This window comes from Entelurus aequoreus, linkage group LG13 (assembly GCF_033978785.1).
Source record: "Entelurus aequoreus isolate RoL-2023_Sb linkage group LG13, RoL_Eaeq_v1.1, whole genome shotgun sequence".
Taxonomy (NCBI): Eukaryota; Metazoa; Chordata; class Actinopteri; order Syngnathiformes; family Syngnathidae; genus Entelurus; species Entelurus aequoreus.
Window position 1 is genome coordinate 68,382,526 of NC_084743.1, and position 24,616 is coordinate 68,407,141.

The following is a 24,616-nucleotide window of genomic DNA, read 5'->3' on the forward strand; positions in this document are numbered from 1 at the left end:
GCTCAAAGAGTATGGGGTATCGGACTGTCTGATTGTGGCAGTCCGCTCCCTGTATGATCAGTGTCAGAGCTTGGTATTGCCTGCAGTAGGTCGGACCCATAGACATCTTATAAGTAGATGCAGCATCGAGCGCTACTGCCTACTGGCGCTGACGAGACGCGGGGCCGCCATCTTGGAGTGGTGATCCGCTCCACTCAGTGCAATTCATTTGGCAGGAGCATGGAACTGTCAGTGTATTTAATTAATCTTACCTCACTGAATACCACTGATTTTCACGCATTTTTTTGTCATATGTGTAGCTATGATAAATGACACATGTTTTGGCGTGTTTTATTATTCAGTTTGCTTAATAGTTATAGAATATTCTTATATGCTATAAGTGACCAGACGTCCGAGATCAAAACTGGGAATATAATCCCAGAGAAGGGAGAAAAACACGGTCAGCTATTTTTAAGTTCAAGAAACAATATGATTAGGTTATATAAACGTTTGTACATGCGTATATCCTACATAAACAATGTATGAATACATCAGATATGTATATATCTTAGGGACCTATAGACTGTATCTCGGTTGCTGCAGCAGCAGAGAGTTTATTCTGTTTTGACACTTTGTATTGATATTTTGTATTACATTCTTTGATTAAATGATAATGTTTTCAGTGATTGTTTTATATTTATTTTTTATGTACGTCACTTTGGATAAAAGCGTCTGCCAAATACTTAAACATAAACATATATAGACACCTGAAAGTCTTTATATCAGCTAAAACCACCAATCTGTTTCACTGGATTCAGAATAAAACCAATTTTTTTCTTGCCCAACAATGTTAGTATTTGAATATTGTTACTTGAAGACTTATTCCTGGTTACAATTATACTGTTAAGAAAGTATTGTCTTATACTTTGTAACTTTTACTATATTATATTATATTATATTATATTATATTATATTATACTTTATAACTTTTACACCTGTTGGCTTTTACAATCTTTATCTTCATCATTCATTTCAACTTTATGTTATTCAAGTATGACATTTTTAAATTTAATTTATTTCATTGACAAGCAATTCTATTATGGTCATACTCTTGTTTGCTAGCGGCTACGATGTCAGTACTATTGAAGATCTTTACTCCTTCTCAACTCTGTGGTAATATTCTTTTCACAAAATACAACCAATAGTACGTTAATGTTAAATCTTACTTGTGAAAAGTAATCACCCGATTCCTATTTTCAACAGTCCGCTCATTTGAGCAGGAAAACTCTGAACACCAGCTTTGTTTTCTACCTGTCAACTGTCAGTTTAGGCTGCTCGCCGACTCCTCATCACCACTTCAAGATGGCGGCCAAATTTCTTGCGTCACAGCAGCCAATGCTGCGTCTACTTATAAGATGTCTATGGTCGGACCCCTTTCCAGTGAGGGTTGGGCTCCGCCAAGGCTGCTCTTTGTTACCGATTCTGTTCATAACTTTTATGGACAGAATTTCTAGGCGCAGTTAGGGCGTTGAGGGGATCCAGTTTGGTGGCTGCAGGATTAGGTATCTGTTTTTGCAGATGATGTGGCCCTGATGGGTTCATCTGGCCAAGATCTTCAGCTCTCACTGGATCGATTCGCAGCCGAGTGTGAAGCGACTGGGATTAAAATCAGCACCTTCAAGTCTGAGTCTATGGAAAAGGGTGGAGTGCCATCTCCGGGTTGGGGAAGAGATAGTGCCCCAAGTGGAGAAGTTCAAGTACCTCGGAGTCTTGTTCACGAGTAAGGGAAGAGTGGATCGTGAGATCGACAGGCGGTGTCTTCAGTAATGCGGACGCTGTATCGATCCGTTGTGGTGAAGAAGGAGCTGAGCTGGAAGGAAAAGCTTTCATTTTACCGGTTGATCTACGTTCCTATCCTCACCTATGGTCATGAGCTTTGGGTTATGACCGAAAGGACAAGATCACGGGAAATTAGTTTCCTACGCTGGGTGACGGGGCTCTCCCTTAGAGATAGGGTGAGAAGCTCTGTCATCCGGAAGGAGCTTAAAGTAAAGCCGCTGCTCTTCCACATTGAGAGGAGCCAGATGAGGTGGTTCGGGCATCTGGTCAGGATGCCACCGGAACGCCTCCTTAGAGAGGTCTAGGGCTTGTCCGACCTGTAGGAGGCCACGGGGAAGATCCAGAACACGCTGGGAAGACTATCTCTCCCGCCTGGCCAGGGAACGCCTCTGAATCCAGTGGGAGAAGCTGGACCAAGTGGCTGGGGAGAGGGAAGTCTGGGCTTCTCTGCTTAGGCTGCTGCCCCCGCAACCCGACCTCGGATAAGCGGAAGAGAATGGATAGATGGATGGAATATTAATCTATATAATGTCACCATTACTCTTAACTCAGAGGTAGAAATACATAAAGTACATACATAAGTAAACAATGAGAAAAAATAAAAGGACAGGATTATATTAAAGTATACAGTGCTATGATAATGATAAGAATAAGAACATAAACAGGGAAATATCGCTCATACCATGCAAGTCAGTATGTGGAATTAAATTATGGAATGGATTAAGCAAAGCAATCAAACAATGTACTAATATGATCCAGTTCAAGAAACTCTTCAAACTTAAAGTGTTTACAAAGTACAATGAAGAAGAACCATGACAAACATTCTCAATTTATTTCATCCATCCATTCATTCCTTCTTAAAGTATTCTTACTTATCTCATCATATGAAATATGACTTACTTCACAATTATTATTATTACATTCTTACTATTATTTATTTATTTATTTTTATTGTGATTACTTATGGAGTTTATTGTGAATAAATTGTGAACAGGAAGTGAACAAAAGGTTTTAGCAACTGTTATGTAAAGAAAAGGGGTAGGATTAAATAAGCTCTGCTTCTTCCTACTCCTTTTCGAACATGTTGAAAAGAGAAACTGGAAATTGTGATGTATCATGTTGTATGCTTGCATGTTCGAAATAAACTCAAACTCAAACTCAAGTATTTACCCAATACCGATATTACGCCAGTGTTGAAATCGATTCCTGTATCGACTCGCCTCTTCACTGACAAAGGTAAACAGGAAGTGTGGCAAATGACCACTGACCTTGTTATTTTTTAAGAGAGACTCCTTCAAATCCACGACGACTCGTATTCCACACTTTTGATACGGGCGAGAAAATGTGGAATTTTGTATTATTTGATTTATGGAAAATCAATAACCATCAATACGACTAAATAATAAAAAGCACTTTATGTAAATTAACCGATAAACCCACAATTGCAATGACAACTCGTATATGTCACCCTGTCGAAAATACGATTGAAATAAGTTATTAATTATTGATAAAAACGTTTAAATTGGCGAAGTGGTTTCATTTGAGGGCTGTTATTACGCACAGTCCGGAAGCTAAACTCGGAAGAAACTAGTCCCCTGCGCGGAGGAATCGGGCGGATGTATATCCCAGTTGCGGGCCGCTCAGCTGATGGTAAACTAGCAGCCAAGGCTAGTGGAGAGAAAAGAGGAGCTGGTGCACTGTCTGTTACAACTACAACACTGGAAGAAATAGGTAACAACATGAACACAAAATGTATCTTTTTTAATGACATTTACCTCAACTGCCTCGAAACGTTTTCAGAATCGAAACATAACTGGTTATGATCTCGAATCTCGTATCTGCTGCCCTGTTTTTTTGTGTGTGTATCTAAAAGGGTATCCAGACTCCATTTCGTGTTACCTTACGTGAACGCACTTTTGATTTATTAGATCAATATGACACTTTTCCCCCACCCGAATAAATGCGTTTGTTTACACAATCCAATCGAGCTGACAAAAAAAAAAAAAAGGCAAGCTAGCGACAACAAGGCAGGCTAATACAGATTAGCTTGTGTGCTCCGTGCTAGCGCTCTTGTTTGATTTGTCGGCGCTAGCCATCGCGCACACGACCGAATTTGGGTCGAGGTCGGTGTGTGAAAAAAAGGCTAACCGGGTCACGGTTAGTCAAGTCGCGATCGGTTTATGTCAAGCTGCTTGTTTGCGAGTAAACAAATCGCCAACGCGTATACCGCGTACGGCTAGGCTAGCGTTAGCATGCGAATCGCTTTTTTTACAGCCTCGACTACTAGGGGTGCTTGTGTGTTTGTTTGTTGTACAAGATGTGGTAAATTCGAGTATTGACACGTTGCGTGTGCGGCTCAATCTTTGTGTCTGCCTCTGAAACATTAAAGACAAACGCCAGTTGGCGTCACTAAGAGTCGGGCATTGGCCTTCTGTCAGCTCGGAAAACATCTTAGCTCGCTGGCTAGCGCTACTTGTGAGTTACACATTCGCATTGTCGCCGGTGGACGACATGGTGGGTAACTGTTTTGTTTTTCATGATTTTATCTACCGTGGTAGGTTAAAAATGGCAACATGACGTGTGAGCTAAGTTGTTGTCAGCTGTAGCACGCAGTCAATACAACAAGTTAGCTAGCTAGCTAGCTAGCTAGCTGTTTGCCATTAAATGGCTTTTAACACCGCCGTGTTCGACATGTAAGTCTACCTGAGAGTGTTTGCTTTCTCCTGTCGTGGCAATTCCTAAGTACACCACAAATAATACTCGCTATTCACATTTATAAGTGAGTTTATGTTGGGAGCTAAAAAAAAAAAAAAAAAGGTGACATACCGGTGCGTCAACTACGCATTTTCATCTCTGCTCCAATTTAGCAGAACAAAACGTTGGCCTTTCAGCGACGTGTCGCGATATACTGGCTCAAATCCAATTTTGCTCAGGGATTAGTTTTTTATTTTGTGTTTTTTTTTTTTTTACAAAAGAGACCGAGCCCCAATTAAAACATGTCACCAGCTAAAATGTGCTGTAGACGTCAGAAAGACACTAGGCCTCGCTTATCGCGGCTTGTATAAACATACTCTGTTGTGTTGAAGTAAGTTGCGCTTCGATGTTGCCGAACACGTGACAAGTTGGCGTGAAGGCAGAAAAGGTGAGCTTTGTCCACTAGAGTGGACGCAAAGGGCAGGGTGTACTGTCCGTGTGGGCCTGAAAGGGCCCTGGATTAACAATTGGTAGTATATTTGGACATGCAAAAACAAATCAAACTAAATTATTCTGACATTTTCACAGTAAAGTACAGAAATAAATCAAAAAAATTAAACAATACGGTTTTTCGTCCGATATAAGCGCCGACGCAAGTGGTTTACATGATGCAAAGCTGGTCTTGAGCCTAATTGAAGGATTATTGTGGCCAAAGAACAAATTAACAATCTACTTTAATTTAAAGACAACATAAGTCTGTCATAATGTTAAAGGCCTACTGAAATGAAATTTTTTTATTTAAACGGGGATAGCAGATCCATTCTGTGTCACACTTGATAATTTCGCGATATTGCCATATTTTTGCTGAAAGGATTTAGTAGAGAACATCGACGATAAAGGTCGCAACTTTTGGTCGCTGATAAAAAAAAAGCCTTGCCTGTACCGGAAGTAGCGTGACGTCACATGTTGAAAGGCTCCTCACATTTCCCCATTGTTTACAATGGAGCGAGAGAGATTCGGACCGAGAAAGGGACGATTACCCCATTAATTTGAGCCAGGATGAAAGATTCGTGGATGAGGAACGTGAGAGTGAAGGACTAGAGTCGCTCTGACCGTAACTTAGGTACATTGGATTCCACACTTCCTCCTTTTTCTATTGTGGATCACGGATTTGTATTTTAAACCACCTCGGATACTATATCCTCTTGAAAATGAGAGTCGAGAATGCGAAATGGACATTCACAGTGACTTTTATCTCCATGACAATACATCAGCGAAACACTTTAGCTGCGGAGCTAACGTGATAGCATCGGGCTTACCTGCAGATAGAAACAAAAGAAATAAGCCCCTGACTGGAAGGATAGACAGAAAATCAACAATACTATTAAACCCTGGACCTGTAACAACACGGTTAATGCTTTCCAGCCTGGCGAAGCTTAACAATGCTGTTGCTAACGACGCCATTGAAGCTAACTTAGCTACGGGACCTCACGGAGCTATGCTAAAAACATTAGTTATCCACCTACGCCAGCCCTCATCTGCTCATCAACACTCGTGCTCACCTGCGTTCCAGCGATCGACGGTGCGACGAAGGGCTTCACCCGATCACCGATGCGGTCGGCGGCTAGGGTCGGATAGCGCGTCTGCTATCCACCTCAAAGTCCCCCTGCTTGTGTTGCTACAGCCAGCCGCTAATACACCGATCCCACCTACAACTTTCTTCTTTGCAGTCGTCATTGTTCATTAAACAAATTGCAAAAGATTCACCAACACAGATGTCCAGAATACTGTGGAATTTTGCAATGAAAACAGAGCTTTTTGTATTGAATACAATGGTGTCCGAATACTTCCGTTTCAACCATTGACGTCACGCGCAAACGTCATATCTAGACGTTTTCAACCGGAAGTGTGGCGGGAAATTTAAAATTGCACTTTATAAGTTAACCCGGCCGTATTGGCATGTGTTGCAGTGTTAAGATTTCATCATTGATATATAAACTATCAGACTGCGTGGTCGGTAGTAGTGGGTTTCAGTAGGCCTTTAATAGTAAATAGTATGAAAAACACTAAACTATGTTGTTCTCTGACTAATTTCCCTTGATCGATCGTTTCTTAACATTCCACACTACACAATAGTGTATATATATACACACTACCGTTCAAAAGTTTGGGGTCACCCAAACAATTTTGTGGAATAGCCTTCATTTCTAAGAACAAGAATAGACTGTCGAGTTTCAGATGAAAGTTCTCTTTTTCTGGCCATGTTGAGCGTTTAATTGACCCCACAAATGTGATGCTCCAGAAACTCAATCTGCTCAAAGGAAGGTCAGTTTTGTAGCTTCTGTAACGAGCTAAACTGTTTTCAGATGTGTGAACATGATTGCACAAGGGTTTTCTAATCATCAATTAGCCTTCTGAGCCAATGAGCAAACACATTGTACCATTAGAACACTGGAGTGATAGTTGCTGGAAATGGGCCTCTATACTCCTATGTAGATATTGCACCAAAAAACAGACATTTGCAGCTAGAATAGTCATTTACCACATTAGCAATGTATAGAGTGTATTTCTTTAAGGTTAAGACTAGTTTGAAGTTATCTTCATTGAAAAGTACAGTGCTTTTCCTTAAAAAATAAGGACATTTCAATGTGACCCCAAACTTTTGAACGGTAGTGTATATATACTATGATTTGTGCTGGTATTGTAACAGATTAATATCAGTATTGGCCAAGTCCTGTTGTGGCAATTCCTAAGTATACCACAAATAATACTCGATATTCACATTTATCAGTGAGTTTAGGTTGGGGGCTAAAAAAAAGGTGACATACTGGTGCATCAACTACGCATTTTCATCTCTGCTCCAATTTAGCAGGACAAAACGTTGGCCTTTCAGCGACGTGTCGCGATATACTGGCTCAAATCCAACTTTGTTCTGGGATTTGTGCGTGGTTTTTTTATTTTGTGGGTTTTTTACAAAAGAGACCGGCCCAAAAAAACATGTATGTCACCGGCTAAAATGTGCTGTAGACGTCAGAAAGACACTAGGCCTCGCTTATCGCAACTTGGATAAACATACTCTGTTGTGTTGAGTTAAGTTGCGCTTCGATGTTGCCGAACACGTGACAAGTTGGCGTGAAGGCAGAAAAGCTGAGCTTTGTCCACTATAGTGGACGCAAAGGGCAGAGTGTACTGTCCGTGTGGGCCTGAAAGGGCCCTAGATTAACAATTGGTAGTACATTTGGACATGCTAAAACAAATCAAACTAAATTATCCTGATATATTTACAGTAAAGTACAGAAATTAAACAAAGAAATCGCAAAAAAATGAAAACAATACGGTTTTTCGTCCGATATAAGCGCCGATGCAAGTGATTGACATTACGCAAAGCTGGTCTTGAGCCTAATTGAAGGATTATTGTGGCCAAAGAACAAATTAACAATTTACTTTAATCTAAAGACAGCATAAGTCTGTCATAATGTTAATAGTAAATAGTTCAGTGTTTTTCATACTATGTTGCTCTCTGACTAATTTCCCTTGATCTATCCTTTCTTAACATTCCACACTACACAATATTGTATATACATATACTATGATTCGTGCTGATATTGTATCAGATTAATATCTGTATTGGCCAAGTCCTGTCGTGGCAATTCCTAAGTATACCACAAATAATACTCGATATTCACATTTCTAAGTGAGTTCAGGTTGGGGGCTAAAAAAAGGTGACATACCGGTGCGTCAACTACGCATTTTCATCTCTGCTCCAATTTAGCAGAACAAAACGTTGGCCTCTCAGCAATGTGTCGCGATATACTGGCTCAAATCCAACTTTGCTCTGGGATTTGTGCCTGTTATTTTTATTTTGTGTTTTTTTTTTTTACAAAAGAGACCGAGCCCCAAAAAAAACATTTATGTCACCAGCTAAAATGTGCTGTAGACGTCAGAAAGACACTAGGACTCGCTTATCGCGGCTTGGATAAACATACTCGGTTGTGTTGAATTAAGTTGCGCTTCGATGTTGCCGAACACGTGACAAGTTGGCGTGACGGCAGAAAAGGTGAGCTTTGTCTACTAGAGTGGACGCAAAGGGCAGGGTGTACTGTCCGTGTGGGCCTGAAAGGGCCCTGGATTAACAATTGGTAGTTTATTTGGACATGCTAAAACGAATCAAACTAAATTATCCTAATATATTTACAGTAAAGTACAGAAATAAAAGCAAAGAAATTACAAAAAAATGAAAACAATACGGTTTTTCGTCCGATAGAAGCGCCGATGCAAGTGGTTTACATGATGCAAAGCTGGTCTTGAGGCTAACTGAAGGATTATTGTGGCCAAAAAACTAATTAACAATTTACTTTAATTTAAAGACAGCATAAGTTTGTCATAATGTTAATAGTAAATAGTTCAGTGTTTTTCATACTATGTTGTTCTCTGACTAATTTCCCTTGATCGATCCTTTCTTAACATTCCACTCTACACAATATTGTGTATATATATACTATGATTCGTGCTGATATTATATCAGATTAATATCGGTATTGGCCAAGTCCTGTCGTGGCAATTCCTAAGTATACCACAAATAATACTCGATATTCACATTTATAAGTGAGTTTAGGTTGGGGGCTAAAAAAAAGGTGACATACTGGAGCGTCAACTACGCATTTTCATCTCTGCTCCAATTTAGCAGAACAAAATGTTGGCCTTTCAGCGACGTGTCGCGATATACTGGCTCAAATCCAACTTTGCTCAGGGATTTGTTTTTTATTTTGTGGGTTTTTTACAAAAGAGACCGAGCCCCAAAAAAAACATTTATGTCACCAGCTAAAATGTGCTGTAGACGTCAGAAAGACACTAGGCCTCGCTTATCGCGGCTTGGATAAACATACTCGGTTGTGTTGAATTAAGTTGCGCTTCGATGTTGCCGAACACGTGACAAGTTGGCGTGAAGGCAGAAAAGCTGAGCTTTGTCCACTAGAGTGGACGCAAAGGGCAGGGTGTACTGTCCGTGTGGGCCTGAAATGAAAGGGCCCTGGATTAACAATTAGTAGTACATTTGGACATGCTAAAACAAATCATACTAAATTATCCTGATATATTTACAGTAAAATACAGAAATAAAACAAAGAAATCACAAAAAAATGAAAACAATACCGTTTTTCGTATCCAAAAAGGAGTGTCAAACTCGTTTTCATGCAGTAATGGCTGTCCACGGACATATACGTATATTGTATGTAAATGTATAATCGCCTCATATTTGTTATATTTATTTTCTAAAGGATAACGTGTTTCGGTCCGCAATAGGCAAAAAACGTGTTGGATGTCTGATATAAGCTCCGGTGGAAGTGGTTTACATGTGCAAAGCTGGTCTTTAGCCTAACTGAAGGATTATTGTGGCCAAAAAACTTAATTAACAATGTACATTAATTTAAAGACAGCATAAGTTTTGTCATAATTTTAGTAGTAAATAGTTTAGTGTTTTTCATACTATGTTCTCTGACTAATTTACCTTGATCAATCCTTTCTTCACATTCTACACTACAAAATATTGTATATCTATATACTATGATTCGTGCTGATATCGTATCAGATTAATATTGGTATTGGCCAACACTCAAGACTCCAATATGGGTATTGTATCTGAAGAGAATAAAATGTATAGGGACATCCCTAATTTCGGTGATTTTTGACACCAAAAATGTTTGGAATATCTTGCTGCATGATCAGATAATTATAAAGTTTAGAAAAAGTGCAATTGTTTGCAAATCTTTGTCAAAAATGAAAGTTAACATTTAGCAACATAGATCAAGTGGTTTATTGACGCAAAGTTCCAGGCTTTCACGGGCCACATAAAATGATGTGGCTGGCCTTGAGTTTGACACCTGTTAATAACTATGGTGTATTTTTTTTAATTTCAATTAAGCCTTTTATAAAAAAACAAGCCTTTATTTTATGTAATGTCTTTTTACAATAGTGAAGTTAGATTAAAGCTGCTTGTGTGTATCAGTTGATCAGATTATCATCAGCCTGTTTGAAAGGAACACCTTTGAATCCCCCGCAGGAACTGTGATCTTATTTTGAAAGTTCACCTTTGTCCCTCCCAAAAAAAAAACTTTTGTTAATTTGCATTTTGTGCCAAAAATGTGTTAAAACGTAGGGCTCTGCGATATGGCTGAAAATGTATCGTGATGTAAGTTTTTTATATTGGGCAATAACTATAATTATTGATATTTGTATGACCTATTGAAAATATGGACCTTGATAAAAAATTTATTAAATGTTAACGTTTAATTTTCAAACATAACGTTCCTCTGATTATAATCCCCTCAGCGATCTAGGCAGAAAGGGAAGGAAATGTCAACACTACCACGGAAAACACCCAAACAATCAATGTAAACACTTTGCAATAACCTTTTTAAATTGATGTGAAAAAATAAGGAGCATGTAAGAAATGATTAATAAAGTATAACAAAATAATGCAAACAGAGAAACCTGAGAACACAATTTTTTGCATATTTAGTGCCAGGAAGTTATTTACTTGGTCTGTGTAACATTTAATTTGGTCCGTTATTCTTATTCAAGTATGGAAATCAATTCATGTCACTCAGTATTTACTATTTAAATATTATTGTACCAAATTATTATTTTAAAGAAACACATTTATTATATATTTTTTATTTCTACTGTCCCGCACTTTAATTCCTGCCTGTTGTTTCTGTACATCCGAATAGGGAACAGCCGAGTGTTGAAAAGAAAAAAAGAGCACGGTGAAGGACTACGGTCCGTCTGGAAAAAAAACAAACTGCCATACCCGTTGAGGGTGACTTTTTTTGCTTTATCGACAATTTCCTCACTTTCTGCAGCACTCATTTTTAGTTTTCTTCTCACTCCATGCAGAGAATCAACTACGAGACAGTAACATGTCAAAACCAAACTTGATTGTTAATACTTTCGCTTGATTAGCTGTTTGACATGTCCCCTCCGTTGTTCACTGATTACTTCCTGTTTTTCTAGGTCGCCACACCCCGAGTGCCTTTGTTCATGCAACCAACTTTGCTTCATTCTTTCTCGATGCTTTGGACCCAAAAAAATAAATAAATATATACTCAACGTTTTATCGAACACATTTTTATTGGTATCGATTATGTGTCGATTGCGATACATATTGATATAGTTTTACCGGCCCAACCCTAGTAAAACGTCAAGTTTACTTTTGATTTACAGGTAGTTTGCCATGCTCGCAAGCTGATGAAATAGAATTAAAAAAGCAAAAGTTCCGCAAATCAACTGACTTAAAGTGGTCGTATTATAATAATAATAATAATAATAATGGATTAGATTTATATAGCGCTTTTCTAGACACTCAAAGCGCTTCACAGAGAAGTGAGAACCCATCATTCATATTTACAACTCATTCATTCATCATTCATTCTCCGGTGTGAGCGGCACCGGGGGCAAGGGTGAAGTGTCCTGCCCAAGGACACAACGGCAGCGATTTTTTTTTTTGGATGGTAAGAGGCGGATTATGATTTTTTTGTCAACATTTTGGCATGTGCAGGCATGTGATTTTTCCGCCTATAGTCGGAAATCCGTCTTTTTTTATCGCCTTAAAAATATAAAAAAAATGTTTTCAGTTTTTTTTTTTTTTTTTTTTTTTTTACAACCAACCATGTGTGTTAAAATCTTGATCCGTCTTTTTGCCATACCTGCCAACAACTACGGTTTTCCCGTAATGAGTACGGTTTTTGATAATCCAGTGGTAAAAACTACGGTTTTCCATTAAAAATTATTAATTAAAAATCGAAGCTACGTAGTAAAGCAACTCCACGGGCAGGAGACAAAATACTCGGAACATCAATGATGATTGGTTGGTTTACGTATAAGAAAATCTATGATTAGTTGGTTGGTTTACTATGATGAGTGACGATTTGGTTAAGATAGGGCACAACATTACGGACAGGCCAATCAGAGGCAAGATAGGGCGGGTTATCGAACCAGGAAGGGTAATCACAACAGACAAGCACACCACAAATGACGACGAGAGAGTCGGAGAAGAGAAGAAATTATATATTAAAAAAAACTAGTGGAAGATGGCAGAGAGATTATTTTCCTTACATTTTTCTTTTAGCGATGTAGACCTCCAGGAAACCCACAATGCGTCTACTTGGCCACATTTGGACAAATGTATACGTCTGGATAAAACAATGCCCAACATATTCATTTTAGTTGTTTACCATGTAAGCCCAAATCAAAACTGCTCTTGACAAGGAAGACGTGGAATATACATTTAAGAACACATGACTGTGGCAGACATGTGATGACTTTTGCTACAGTATAGCCTGTCTAAATGCTACATTTAATTTTCACTGGTGTTTTAGAACAAGACACTAGTTGACATTATGTTAATTATTTCTACTGTTTATATTTCTACTGTTTATATTTTGACATTGAAAAGTTGAATCATTTTGAAACATAAACACATTGCTGTCTGAATAATTAAGATATTCACATTAAACATATTCATATCGTTACATCTCTACTTGTAGTCTACATAACATGTAATGGTGGGTCTTTGGTCAAAATTTTGCATAGACTATGTTTTACATACCATCTTCAAACCGCTTTCTGACCGTCCGTCCCTTCAGAATGCGCAGCTTTGTGGGCGGTCTTACGGTGCGTTCCATTTGTACTGAAAGTTGGAATTCAGAGTCAAAATCTGATTTATTGGCCAAGTATGTCTAACACAAAGAAATTTGACTTGGTAGACTGCTCTTTTCAACTGGAACATCCCTCAAGGTCAGTTTTCTGTAGTCGGGCATTCTGATCAGTTGGCTTCAAAGATGGCTGTTCTGGATGTAAACAATGCTATACGCTTCTATAATATCTGTTATTAGCGCTTTTGAGTTTTTGTCACTCTAAATAAGCTATATACAATGTATTGTTGGACGTTTATATATGGTAATGTTACTGTAGTGCAGTGTTTTTCAACCACTAGTGTGCCGCGGCACACTAGTGTGCCGTGAGATACAATCTGGTGTGCCGTGGGAGATTATCTAATTTCACCTATTTGGGGTAAAAAAATATTATTTACAGACCAGTAATTCTAGTCTGCAAATGATGTGTTGTTGTTGAGTGTCGGTGCAGAGTAACCATGTAATACTCTTCCGTATCAGTAGGTGGCGGACGGTAGCTAATTGCTTTGTAGATGTCGGAAACAGCGGGAAACAGCGGGAAGCAGTGTGCAGGTAAAAAGGTATTTAATGCTTAAACAGAAAATAAACAAAAGGTAAGTGCCCCTAAGAAAAGGCATTGAATCTTAGGGAAGGCTATGCAGAACAAAACTAAAACTGAACGAGCTACAAAGTCAACAAAAAACAGAATGCTGGACGACAGCAAAGACTTACTGTGGAGCAAAGACGGCGTCCACAATGTACATCCGAACATGACATGACAATCGACAATGTCCCCACAAAGAAGGATAAAAACAAAGTAGATGCGGGAAACATCGCTCAAAGGAAGACATGAAACTGCTACAGGAAAATACCAAAAAAAGAGAAAAAGCCATTAAAATAGGAGCACAAGACAAGAATTAAAACACTGCACACAGGAAAACAGCAAAAAAAGTCTAAATAAGTCAGGGTGTGATGTGATAGGTGGTGACAGTACACCTACTTTGAGACAAGAGCTATAGTGATGCATGCTTGGTTATGTTTTAAAGTCATATCCAACAATTGCGACAACGACTTTTTACTGTCAACCGAGTTTCGTTTTTTTAATGATTTCTGCTGGTGGTGTACCTCTGCATTTTTTCAATGCAAAAAATGTGCCTTGGCTCAAAAAAGGTTGAAAAACACTGCTGTAGTGTAAACTACATTTATTTCATGTGGTTCTATTTTGCTATCAATAACTTCCGTTTTCTCTTCATCCACCGTGTTTGAAGGTTGCAGAAGAAAATGCAAATTTTCTCATAAGTTGTTTATATTAAGACAAGGCAAGCACAAATATAACTTTCGTGCATGTGGCCAACTTGATTTCCGACCTCGTAAATGGAACACTCACAACTCTGCTGTGACGTCATTTCTAGCGCCGACTTCCAACTTCCGAGGTTAATGGAATGCAGCATTATGTACGTACCTCCACTTAGACTGCATCTTTTAGAACTATACGCTACTATGTATTAGAAATGGCAACATCAGAGAATGCATGTGCAAGTACGAGCCAGTCTGCCCCACAACAAGATGATAGAGATAAATGAGGCACTTACTGACTATGGCAGATTCACAAAGCTCTTCGGATAAATCTCTACCATATATGGAAATATCCGCTGACGTCACACTTGGGAAAAACGTCTCAAATTGGGCCAATTTCAAAGGGCTTGTTTGGAGGAGGTTTGGAAGAAGGCAATATTGTTCTATGAATATCTACACAATGCTTTCATGGTTTGATTTCAAATTTTCGGGACGTATGTAGATCCCCAATACACAAAAACAGGTACAAATAGGTAAGAGATGTTGGTTTTGCGTAATACGTGCCCTTACAAAGAAGCAGATACGATCTTTAAATGGGGAGCTTTGCTTACACAGTATATCTCAATCCTGTTTACATGTGTTGATGATACTCCTGTCTGTCTTTGATTGCAGTGAATGGTAGTGTCTAGAAAGGGTATGTCCCTTCAGGAGAGAGGTGCCAATGTCCAACCGGCCTAATTCCAATCCAGGGGGGTCACTGCGCCGTTCACAGAGGAACACTGCTGCGGCCCAGCCACAAGACCACACAGTCGCAGGAAGGTCAGTGAGACCCCCGTCATTGCTTTATTTTACTAACAGCTGCACCTTGAAGGCCATTTGTTGCAAAATGTGTTTTAACAGACTTAAATATCTATCTAACCTGAGTGGGTTACAGTGGAACCTTCTTATTGGTGAATACAATCTGTTTTGGAACGATGGTTAGTCTAATCATAACGGCAATATACCAATCGGGTCAATCTACTGGACAGACAGTTTTGCGTTACAATTTAACTAGAGTTGCGCGACAAAATGATATAAATGGTTGACGATAGAGATTTTAATGTTATCCTGGTATCGTCATAATGCATGTTGACACGTTCAAGCTGTGTCCCGCAAATTTGACAGACAAGCAAACAATGCGCCCGCATCGCTAGCGGCTGACATCCTTCCACAGTGCAAAGGCATTTCTCATTCAGCAACCCTCGCTGAAAATGGTGGCAGATAAAATAAGTTTCTTACAAGTATCATTATCACGGGAGGATGAGAAATATCTACACATATTACACCACACATTGTAGAAAGATGCTAACTGCTAAGCTAGAGCTTTTGATTAGGGATGTCCGATAATGGCTTTTTGCCGATATCCGATATTCCAATATTGTCCAAATCTTAATTACCGATACCGATATCAACCGATACCGATATCAACCGATACCGATATATACAGTCGGGGAATTAACACATTATTATGCCTAATTTGGACAACCAGGTATGGTGAAGATAAGGTCCTTTTTTTAAAAATTAATAAAATAAAACAAGATAAATAAATTAAAAACATTTTCTTGAATAAAAAAGAAAGTAAAACAATATAAAAACAGTTACATAGAAACTAGTAATTAATGAAAATGAGTAAAATTAACTGTTAAAGGTTAGTGTACTATTGGTGGACCAGCAGCACACACAATCATGTGTGCTTACGGACGGTATCCCTTGCAGACTGTATTGATCTATATTGATATATAATGTAGGAACCAGAATATTAAAGGCCTACTGAAATGAATTTTTTTTATTTAAACGGGAATAGCAGATCCATTCTATGTGTCATACTTGATCATTTCGCGATATTGCCATATTTTTGCTGAAAGGATTTAGTAGAGAAAATCGACGATAAAGTTCGCAACTTTTGCTCGCTGATAAAAAAAAAAAGCCTTGGCTGTACCGGAAGTAGCGTGACGTCACAAGCGGTAGTGCTGCTCACAATTCCCGTTGTTTACAATGGAGTGAGAGAGATTCGGACCGAGAAAGTGATGATTACACCATTAATTTGAGCGAGGATGAAAGATTCATAGATGAGGAACGTTACAGTGAATGACTTGAAAGGCAGTGATGGACGTATCTTTTTTCGCTCTGACCGTAACTTAGGTACAAGCTGGCTCATTGGATTCCACAGTCTCTCCTTTTTCTATTGTGGATCACAGATTTGTATTTTAAACCATTTTAGATACTATATCCTCTTGAAAATGAGAGTCGAGAACGCGAAATGGACATTCACAGTGACTGAACATGTAAATACACGATTAATAATTCAGCTTTGCGAAGCTAAAAAAATAGAAGCTAACCTAGCTACGTAGCCAACTTGATAGCAGCAGTCTCAAATGCAGATAGAAACTAAATTTTAAAAAAACCTGACTGGATGGATAGATAGAAGACCAATAATACTATTAAACCATGAACATGTAAATACACGATTAATAATATTCCGCTTGGCGAAGCTAAAAAAACCGAAGCTAACCTAGCTGCGAAGCTAACCTAGCTGCGTAGCCAACGCGATAGCATCAGTCTCAAATGCAGATAGAAACTAAATAAAAAAAACCCTGACTGGATGGATAGACAGAAGATCAATAATACTATTAAACCATGAACATGTAAATACACGATTAATAATATTCCGCTTGGCGAAGCTAAAAAAACAGAAGCTAACCTAACTGCGTAGCTAACGCGATAGCGCCAGTCTCAAATGCAGATAGAAACTAAATTAAAAAAAAACCTGACTGGATGGATAGACACAAGACCAATAATACTATTAAACCATGAACATGTAAATACACGATTAATAATATTCCGCTTGGCGAAGCTAAAAACGTACGTCACATGCACATATCGACACGCACGTACGGGCAATCGATCAAATGTTTGGAAGCCAAAGCTGTACTCACCGTAGTGCGTCTGCTATCCTGCTCAAAACACAACACAACCTCCTGGTGTTGGTGTTGCTGTAGTCCGCTGCTCCACCGGCTCCAACTTTCTTATTTGCAGTCTCCATTGTCCATTAAACAAATTGCTCAATCGCTTTATTAACAAGCGGTAACTGGTTGTAGTTCAAGAAGTAACGCACACACATACACGAGCTGCTGTTAGCCAAAAGTCACGATCACACACACTCAAGTTCTCCGCCAACTCACTCGCGCATGCGCGTTCCCCAAACCCTTAAAGACAGTACACTAATGCAAATATCACGGATATTAACAGTATTGTACTTAGCCGCTAAGACACCGATCGATCCCACCTACAACGTTCTTCTTTGCAGTCTCCATTGTTCGTTAAACAAATTGCAAAAGACTCAGAATACTGTGGAATTTTGTCAAAGAAAACAAGAGGCTTTTCTATCGGGTCCGATGGGGTACAACCACTTCCGTTGCTTTTGTGACGTCACACGCATAAATCATATCCAAAGGAGTTTTTCAACCGGAAGTGTGGCGGGAATTTTAAAATTGCACTTTATAAGTTAACCCGGCTGTATTGGCATGTGTTGCAATGTTAAGATTTCATCATTGATATACAAACTATCAGACTGCGTGGTTGGTAGTAGTGGCTTTCAGTAGGCCTTTAATAACAGAAAGAAACAACCCTTTTGTGTGAATGAGTGTAAATGGGGGAGGGAGGTTTTTTGGGTTGGTGCACTAATTGTAAGTGTATCTTGTGTTTTTTATGTTGATTTAATAAAAAACAAAAACAAAAAAAATGATACAGACTATAAAAAAAACGATACCGATAATTTCCGATATTACATTTCAAAGCATTTTTTGGCCGATATCGGCAGGCCGAAATTATCGGACATCTCTACTTTTGATGTAAACAAAGGTGGGTGGATCGGTAACAAACATAGACAGTAACGATACCAAGTATAAAATCATTATTTGGTTGATACCATAGTGGTTAGATAGATTTTTGTTTTATAATCAAAAAAACTTTTGTTGTTTACAATCTTAGAAAATAAGTCCCTGGACACAGGATAATTTTAAGGGCAAAACAAATTATTTAAATCAGAGCCAATAATATAAATAATTTAAATATTTAATTGATGTTGTTACATCATCATCCTGCTTTTTTGTCTGATTAAATTTTCTACCAAAGATTAAATCATTCAATATACTTGAACATTTAAAGTATCAGCATTGATATGGCCATAGCTGCTGCCCCTGTAACTATGTATTGGATGTAGTATTGGCTAAAACTAATGTGAAGTATTGAAACAACAGAATAATAAGGTTTTATTACATTTTAACACAAGTGTAGATAGAACCATGTTACAACAGTAAGTAACCAGATTTTAACAATTCATTAGTAAATACTATAGATTAATAATAGTTTTGAGAAAGTAATATAACAGGAAATGGTGCAATATGGTAGTATAAATGTCAGCTGCCCAATTAGTAGCCTTCGTAACCCGTTTTTAAATTGATGTGATATGTATCGTTATCGCAAGAGGCTCCAACATATATCGCAATATATATTTTCCCATTTTTATAGTCTTTGGTATGACTTGGCCGTGGTTTGAACTCACGACCTACCGATGTCAGGGCGGACACTCTAACTCTAACCACAAGGCCACTGAGCAGGTCACTTAGTGCAAAGATGAGTGAGGAAACTCAGACTGGTGTGCTCATTGGTAAATTTCACTTCTAAATGCACCCCGAGGGTACTTAAGATAATTATTTTAGCAAGTTCTGAACAATAAATGACCTGTATTGAAGTAAAAAATGTTCTCTATGACATTCTGACAAAAAAAATTGTGTTTGTGTTCAAATATCATGGTCTTTTTTAACTAATAAATTATGCAAGCGAGTAATTTACAGCAATAAATTAAAATTCAAAAGTGTTAGTAGACGCCACTCATTTTAACATTCCTCAGTGTCATACAAATGAAATAAGATAACCACTGTTCACTTAGAAATAATAGGTGTAATTACTTCTCAGCTGAGGCACTTCAGTCAGTCTGTACATAACTCCACTCAGTTTTCCTAAACAGTAAATAACACCCATTTCTTTCCTAACAGAAAGCATCATAAACTAAATCAAAATCAAATTGTCATATCGCTTTTAAAGAGGAACCACATCGTTCACAATCATTATGAGAGACATGACAATGAATGTAATTTTTTTTAATGCATTGTAAATATTAAACAAATGTAATCAAAAGTCCGCTTACAATGGAGCTTATGGGGCCGGTCTATTCTGCCTATAAAGCCTTTGAAAAAACATCCAAAACACCTCCATTAAGGTTTTATATACATACAGTGAGTATATATGTATTGTAGTAACAAGCAGATTATAATAACATTTAATATTTACGTATTTTGATAATTTTAAGCATACGCGGTGCATTAATTTCAATAAAGTATCACGTTTGCTTATTTTTTTCTTCATCACTGATTATTACTCACTGCATACTTCATGAGAGCCAACAAACATAATAAAACATCACTTACTGTGCAACGTCTGCTGTCATTAGGATGCCGTCTGCTGGGATGTTCATATATTGTAATTTAAATGAAAAATGTCTCCATCCATCCATCCATTTTCTACCTCTTGTCCCTTTTGGGGTCTCATCCTCGTGAAAAAACAAGGCGGGCGATCTAGCCTCTTTTTGTTGTTCTTGCCATTTTTGGTTCCTAAATGGCTGTCAAAGTGTACAAACTTGTCGGAGTACGACCACAGCCATCTACTTTCCAGGTGAGAGGCAAAATTTATGATCTACAATAAACTTCCAGGGAGCAAGAAAGCAAGCAAACACCTCGCCGGTCGATCATGTCGATATTGTACACAGGCTTGTTATCACAGCGCCACTATACGCTGATAATAACAATATCACTAATACCTGGGTAATATTCAAGTCACGAAATGTAAATGGAGTATTGTTGGCACTTTTTGAATGGTTATTTATTGTATTAGAGGGCCTCTCATTGGCTCTGCTTTAAGCAGACTTTTATTTACGTATATTTAATATTTAGAATGCATATATCTCAGGCCGCATTCGGGCGGAAGGCGGGGTACACCCTGTACAAGTCGCCACCTCATTGCAGGCTGCGTGTATCATGAGCAATATTAAAGTGACTCACTCGATGGACAGTTGTGTGTTTGGTCCAACTGGCCGGGACATTTTTTCTGTTTATTTGGGTAAGCACTCAATTTATGTTAAAATAGCTTGGCTCCAAGTTCCATATTTATAGCGTCAGTCATTTTCACCTCACTCTCTCGGTTTCCGTCTGCTCCAACGTCTCAGAGTCATTTTCACCTCACTCTCTGCTCCAACGTCTCACCCTTCCTTCGTGCTCGCTTCTATAAGCAGTAGGACTGGGCGATATATCGAGTTTGTAAGATATATCGATATATATCGACCTCCAATATCGATATAATTTTTTCCACGTTAAAATGACCAAACGCCGCTTACTTGTTGTGTTCGTTGTTCGCCCCGCTTCCCACTGCCTCGCAACATTCTAAAGGCTATTATTCCATGACGTGCTTGCACTATCTCACCCACTGCACTGACCCACAACAACAACACACAAGCAAATATGGAGCCTGACTGTGCCGCCAGCAGTGTGCCATTGACCAATGAGTAAGTAAAACGCGAACTTCTGCATACCTGCCAACAACTACGGTTTTCCTGTAATGAGTACGGTTTTTGATAATCCATTCCGGTTTACGACTGCAGTGGTAGAAAATACAGTTTTCAAAATAAAAATAATTCATTAAAAATTGAAGCTATGTAGCTTAACTACATTTCCCAGTAGCTCTGCAGTAGCTTCGCTACTTTTTAAACAGGTAGCGATTTCTGTAGCTTAGCTATTTTTAAACCCATGTAGCGGTCAGCTAAGCTACATGCTACAAAAAAAGAGAGAGGAAGAAGAGAAAGAGAACTGGAGTAGTGCAACTCCACGGGCAGGGGAGGAAATATACTGGAAAGATCAATGATTGGTTGGTTTACGTATACCGGTAAGAAAATCCATGATCCGTTGGTTGGCTTTCTTAACCTTAAAATCCCAAAAAACAAGGACATTTGTGTTCTTGTCTCTCATGATGATTGTAAACAATAGGCAACATTTCCAAAAAAGTGCAGTTCCCCTTTAAAATGTATTTAAATGAAAAGGGCCTAACAAAGTGTATTTTTTCTACCTGACATTGTGGCGTACTGTTACGCTATTCTCAGCTGTCCTTAAACGCACCGTGAAAACACCTCCCTTTTATATTTCTCTTGTGTATAGAACAATCACTCTGTTCTAAGAGAGCACAGCTTGTAGGTTCAATGTGTACAATTGAATAACTTAGTTTCTCTGACAGCAATGTTGTTTATATAACTTTAGATTAGTTTGTTGTTTCTTAATGGGAAAAGACAGTCTTTTGTTTTCATGTTAGCGAGCTGGCGCCAGTCAGTCCGTGAGTTTTATCAAAGTGCAGTTATTAATAAATGTTTTTCAATCATTTTAATTTAAAACGGTAATACTAACTATGGGGAGTTTTACCGCGGCTGTCATTATTGCTGTTTATAGTTACATCCCTAATTGTGAGTAATGTTTCGCATATCCTGCACTGAAATGACTAGTGATGGGGGAAATAATTGATTTTTAGATTAATTTGCAATTCGGACATGGACGATAATAAAAACGATTATTAAATGTCGATAATCGATTTATTTATTGTAAATTACGTAATGCAGACACTTTCTAAAATTTGGCTGACTGCAGCGATAATATATTTTTAATCAAATTGTAGCTTCTGAATTGTAATCATAATCATATTGTTAGATGCCCTAAGATTCCCACCTCTAGAAAATACCAACCCAAGTCGCGCGATAACTGCACGGCAACAATACGTTTTGTCCGACTGTAGCGGCGTATTTTCCTCCCAAATTTAACATTAAGAGGCGTTCAGAAATAGAGGTTCCACTGTATCACTCTGGCCAAAAAACGACTATAAATTTGAGCAATGTCACTTTTACGCAGAGATGTTATTTAAGCTCTAAGGCGGTCATCATGAGTTTGATCAAATCTCTCTTGTGGCTTAACAGACAACCCACACTGTTCCTTGCTCTTTAATTTCCAACCTTACAGGTTGCAGTCAGAGCAGGTAAAACAAAAAGCAAATTCCCCACCTGAAAGTAGAAGACCTATTTCTAAGGCTTCCAAAGCCACAACCAGCTCAGCCACTGGCCAGTCCAGAGGGCACAGCTCAAGAAGGTACCCCCTCCGCTTGACCTAGTACTTATATGCTTTGTGTTTATGTAGGGCTTGTCCTTGAACTGGTCTTGTACGTCTAGTTTCATTTATGCGCGCCCGTTTTTTTTGTTGATGTGTTGTTTTTTTTCTCCGTCTTTCGCAGAAGTGGACTTGCTCTGTCTGTGGCATCGTTTGTACTGCAAGACGACCCGGAGGCTGCAGGGACATCAGAACAAGACAGACCGAGCCACCAGTCCAAGAGTGAAGGCAGCCGAGGACTGAAGCGAAGTGAAGCTCCCGACCAAATTAGCACCTTGGGACCAACACCGACTAAAAAGCCCAAATCGCATTCATTGCCCAGAGATAATACCACAGAGACCAAGAAAGGTCCAGCAAAGAAAAGATCGCTTCCCTCAGAACCACCTGCGTCGTCCAGTCGAGGACAGAGCAAAAAAAGAGGGGCGGTTGCGGCCTCACCGGTCCAGAAACGGAAGAAAGCGGACTCTCTCCCCGGTCTAAGTAGCGCGGCTGTGCCCCTACCTAATCGTACAGAGAGCAGAACTGCTAAACCCACCAAGCTGGCGTCAAAATCGGCCGCCTCAGCCAAAGCTGGGTGTAGCAACGTGACCGACTCCTCCTCTTCTGCATCAACTTCTTCCTCCTCTTCCACGACAGGCCCAAACAGCTCTACCACACCAGGCGCCCGCGTCAAACAAGGGAAAGACCAGACTAAGGCACGCCGTTCTCGCTCCGCCTCTAGCCCCTCTCCTCGGCGTAGTACCCTCGACAAAGAGCAGGCTAAATCCGCTAGCTCTTCGAAATTTGAGTGGGCGACACGCTTTAACCCAAAAGTTAACCTGCCAAAACCCAAACTGTCTCTGCCTGGATCGTCCAAAAGTGAGACCTCCAAACCAGGGCCTTCAGGACTACAAGCTAAACTTGCAAGTGAGTGTAGCATGTCTTGCTTGGCCTCTTCTATTAAGTATTGAAATGCATACTATGAAAACTTTTTTTGTAAGATTTTCCAGTTTAACTTTTGTTTATGTCCTATGTAATGCTATAACAATACATATCCTGAATGTAGGCCCTGCATAATGTAACAAATAGTCTGTGTTGCATTTCAGAGCTGTCCCGTAAGAAACAGTGCTCAGGGGTACACACCTAGCCATTTTTAGTATGTCCTTTCAGGATACATTAAAGGGTGGATATGTAGGGTCTTTTCAGATGTCTGCAATTTGTTTATATTATTTGGGATTGTCGCAAACACTTTGGACAGCCAACGTCTCAGTCGATAATTTAATGAAATTAATTAATCAAAGGCTATCATATTTTGATATCTTTTGTTGCACGTGACTTCACATCGCAGGCAAAAGCTTAAGCACTTTGGCGGGCAAACAGGCATATCCACAGGACTGGCTCTCTGTAATGTTGCTCGTTTTCAGAAGAATCAGAATCAGAATCAGCTTTATTGTCATTACGCAGGGTAACGAGATTGAGGCCATTCCATACAGTGCGATAAAACAAGTGTACACTCTATACAGAGGGTGAAATGAATATGTACATGAATATCTACATGAAACAGGGTTTCAAAGCCAACAATGCAAACGTGTCTGATAGAAAGGGCTCAAAAGTAAGGCTCCACTTTTCAAAATTGCTTGCTCGATAGTAATTTACAGTGGATAGATTAAATTACATGCTACTGATTAGTAGGGATTTTTTTTACCAATATTGTCCAACACTTTATTTCCAATACCAATACCCATGTAAGGATGTAACAATATGAATAGTTAATGTGAAGGTTATTGTGCCCAAAATGATCAGGTATTTTATCACGGTATTGTGCTCCAAAAGTACTTACACTATAAAAAAAAAAATATATATATA

General features: G+C 38.9%; 1 protein-coding gene across 6 annotated transcripts in view; it reads left to right on the top strand.

Annotated features, from left to right (window-relative positions):
• The first annotated feature begins 3,399 nt into the window (after positions 1-3,399).
• LOC133663653 (E3 ubiquitin-protein ligase TRIP12) overlaps positions 3,400-24,616 on the top strand; it is a 71,902-nt gene continuing 50,685 nt past the window's right edge. For 3 of the 6 annotated variants that reach the window (XM_062068297.1, XM_062068299.1, XM_062068300.1), the window contains exons 1-4: positions 3,400-3,549; positions 15,150-15,296; positions 22,628-22,753; positions 22,896-23,677. In XM_062068297.1, the coding sequence (XP_061924281.1) occupies positions 15,199-15,296; positions 22,628-22,753; positions 22,896-23,677 (1,006 nt within the window). In that variant the 5' untranslated portion in view covers positions 3,400-3,549; positions 15,150-15,198. Of the gene's footprint in view, positions 3,550-4,198; positions 4,333-15,149; positions 15,297-22,627; positions 22,754-22,895; positions 23,678-24,616 lie in introns of those variants that run through there. The other 3 variants (XM_062068301.1, XM_062068302.1, XM_062068298.1) reach the window with 2 other exon arrangements.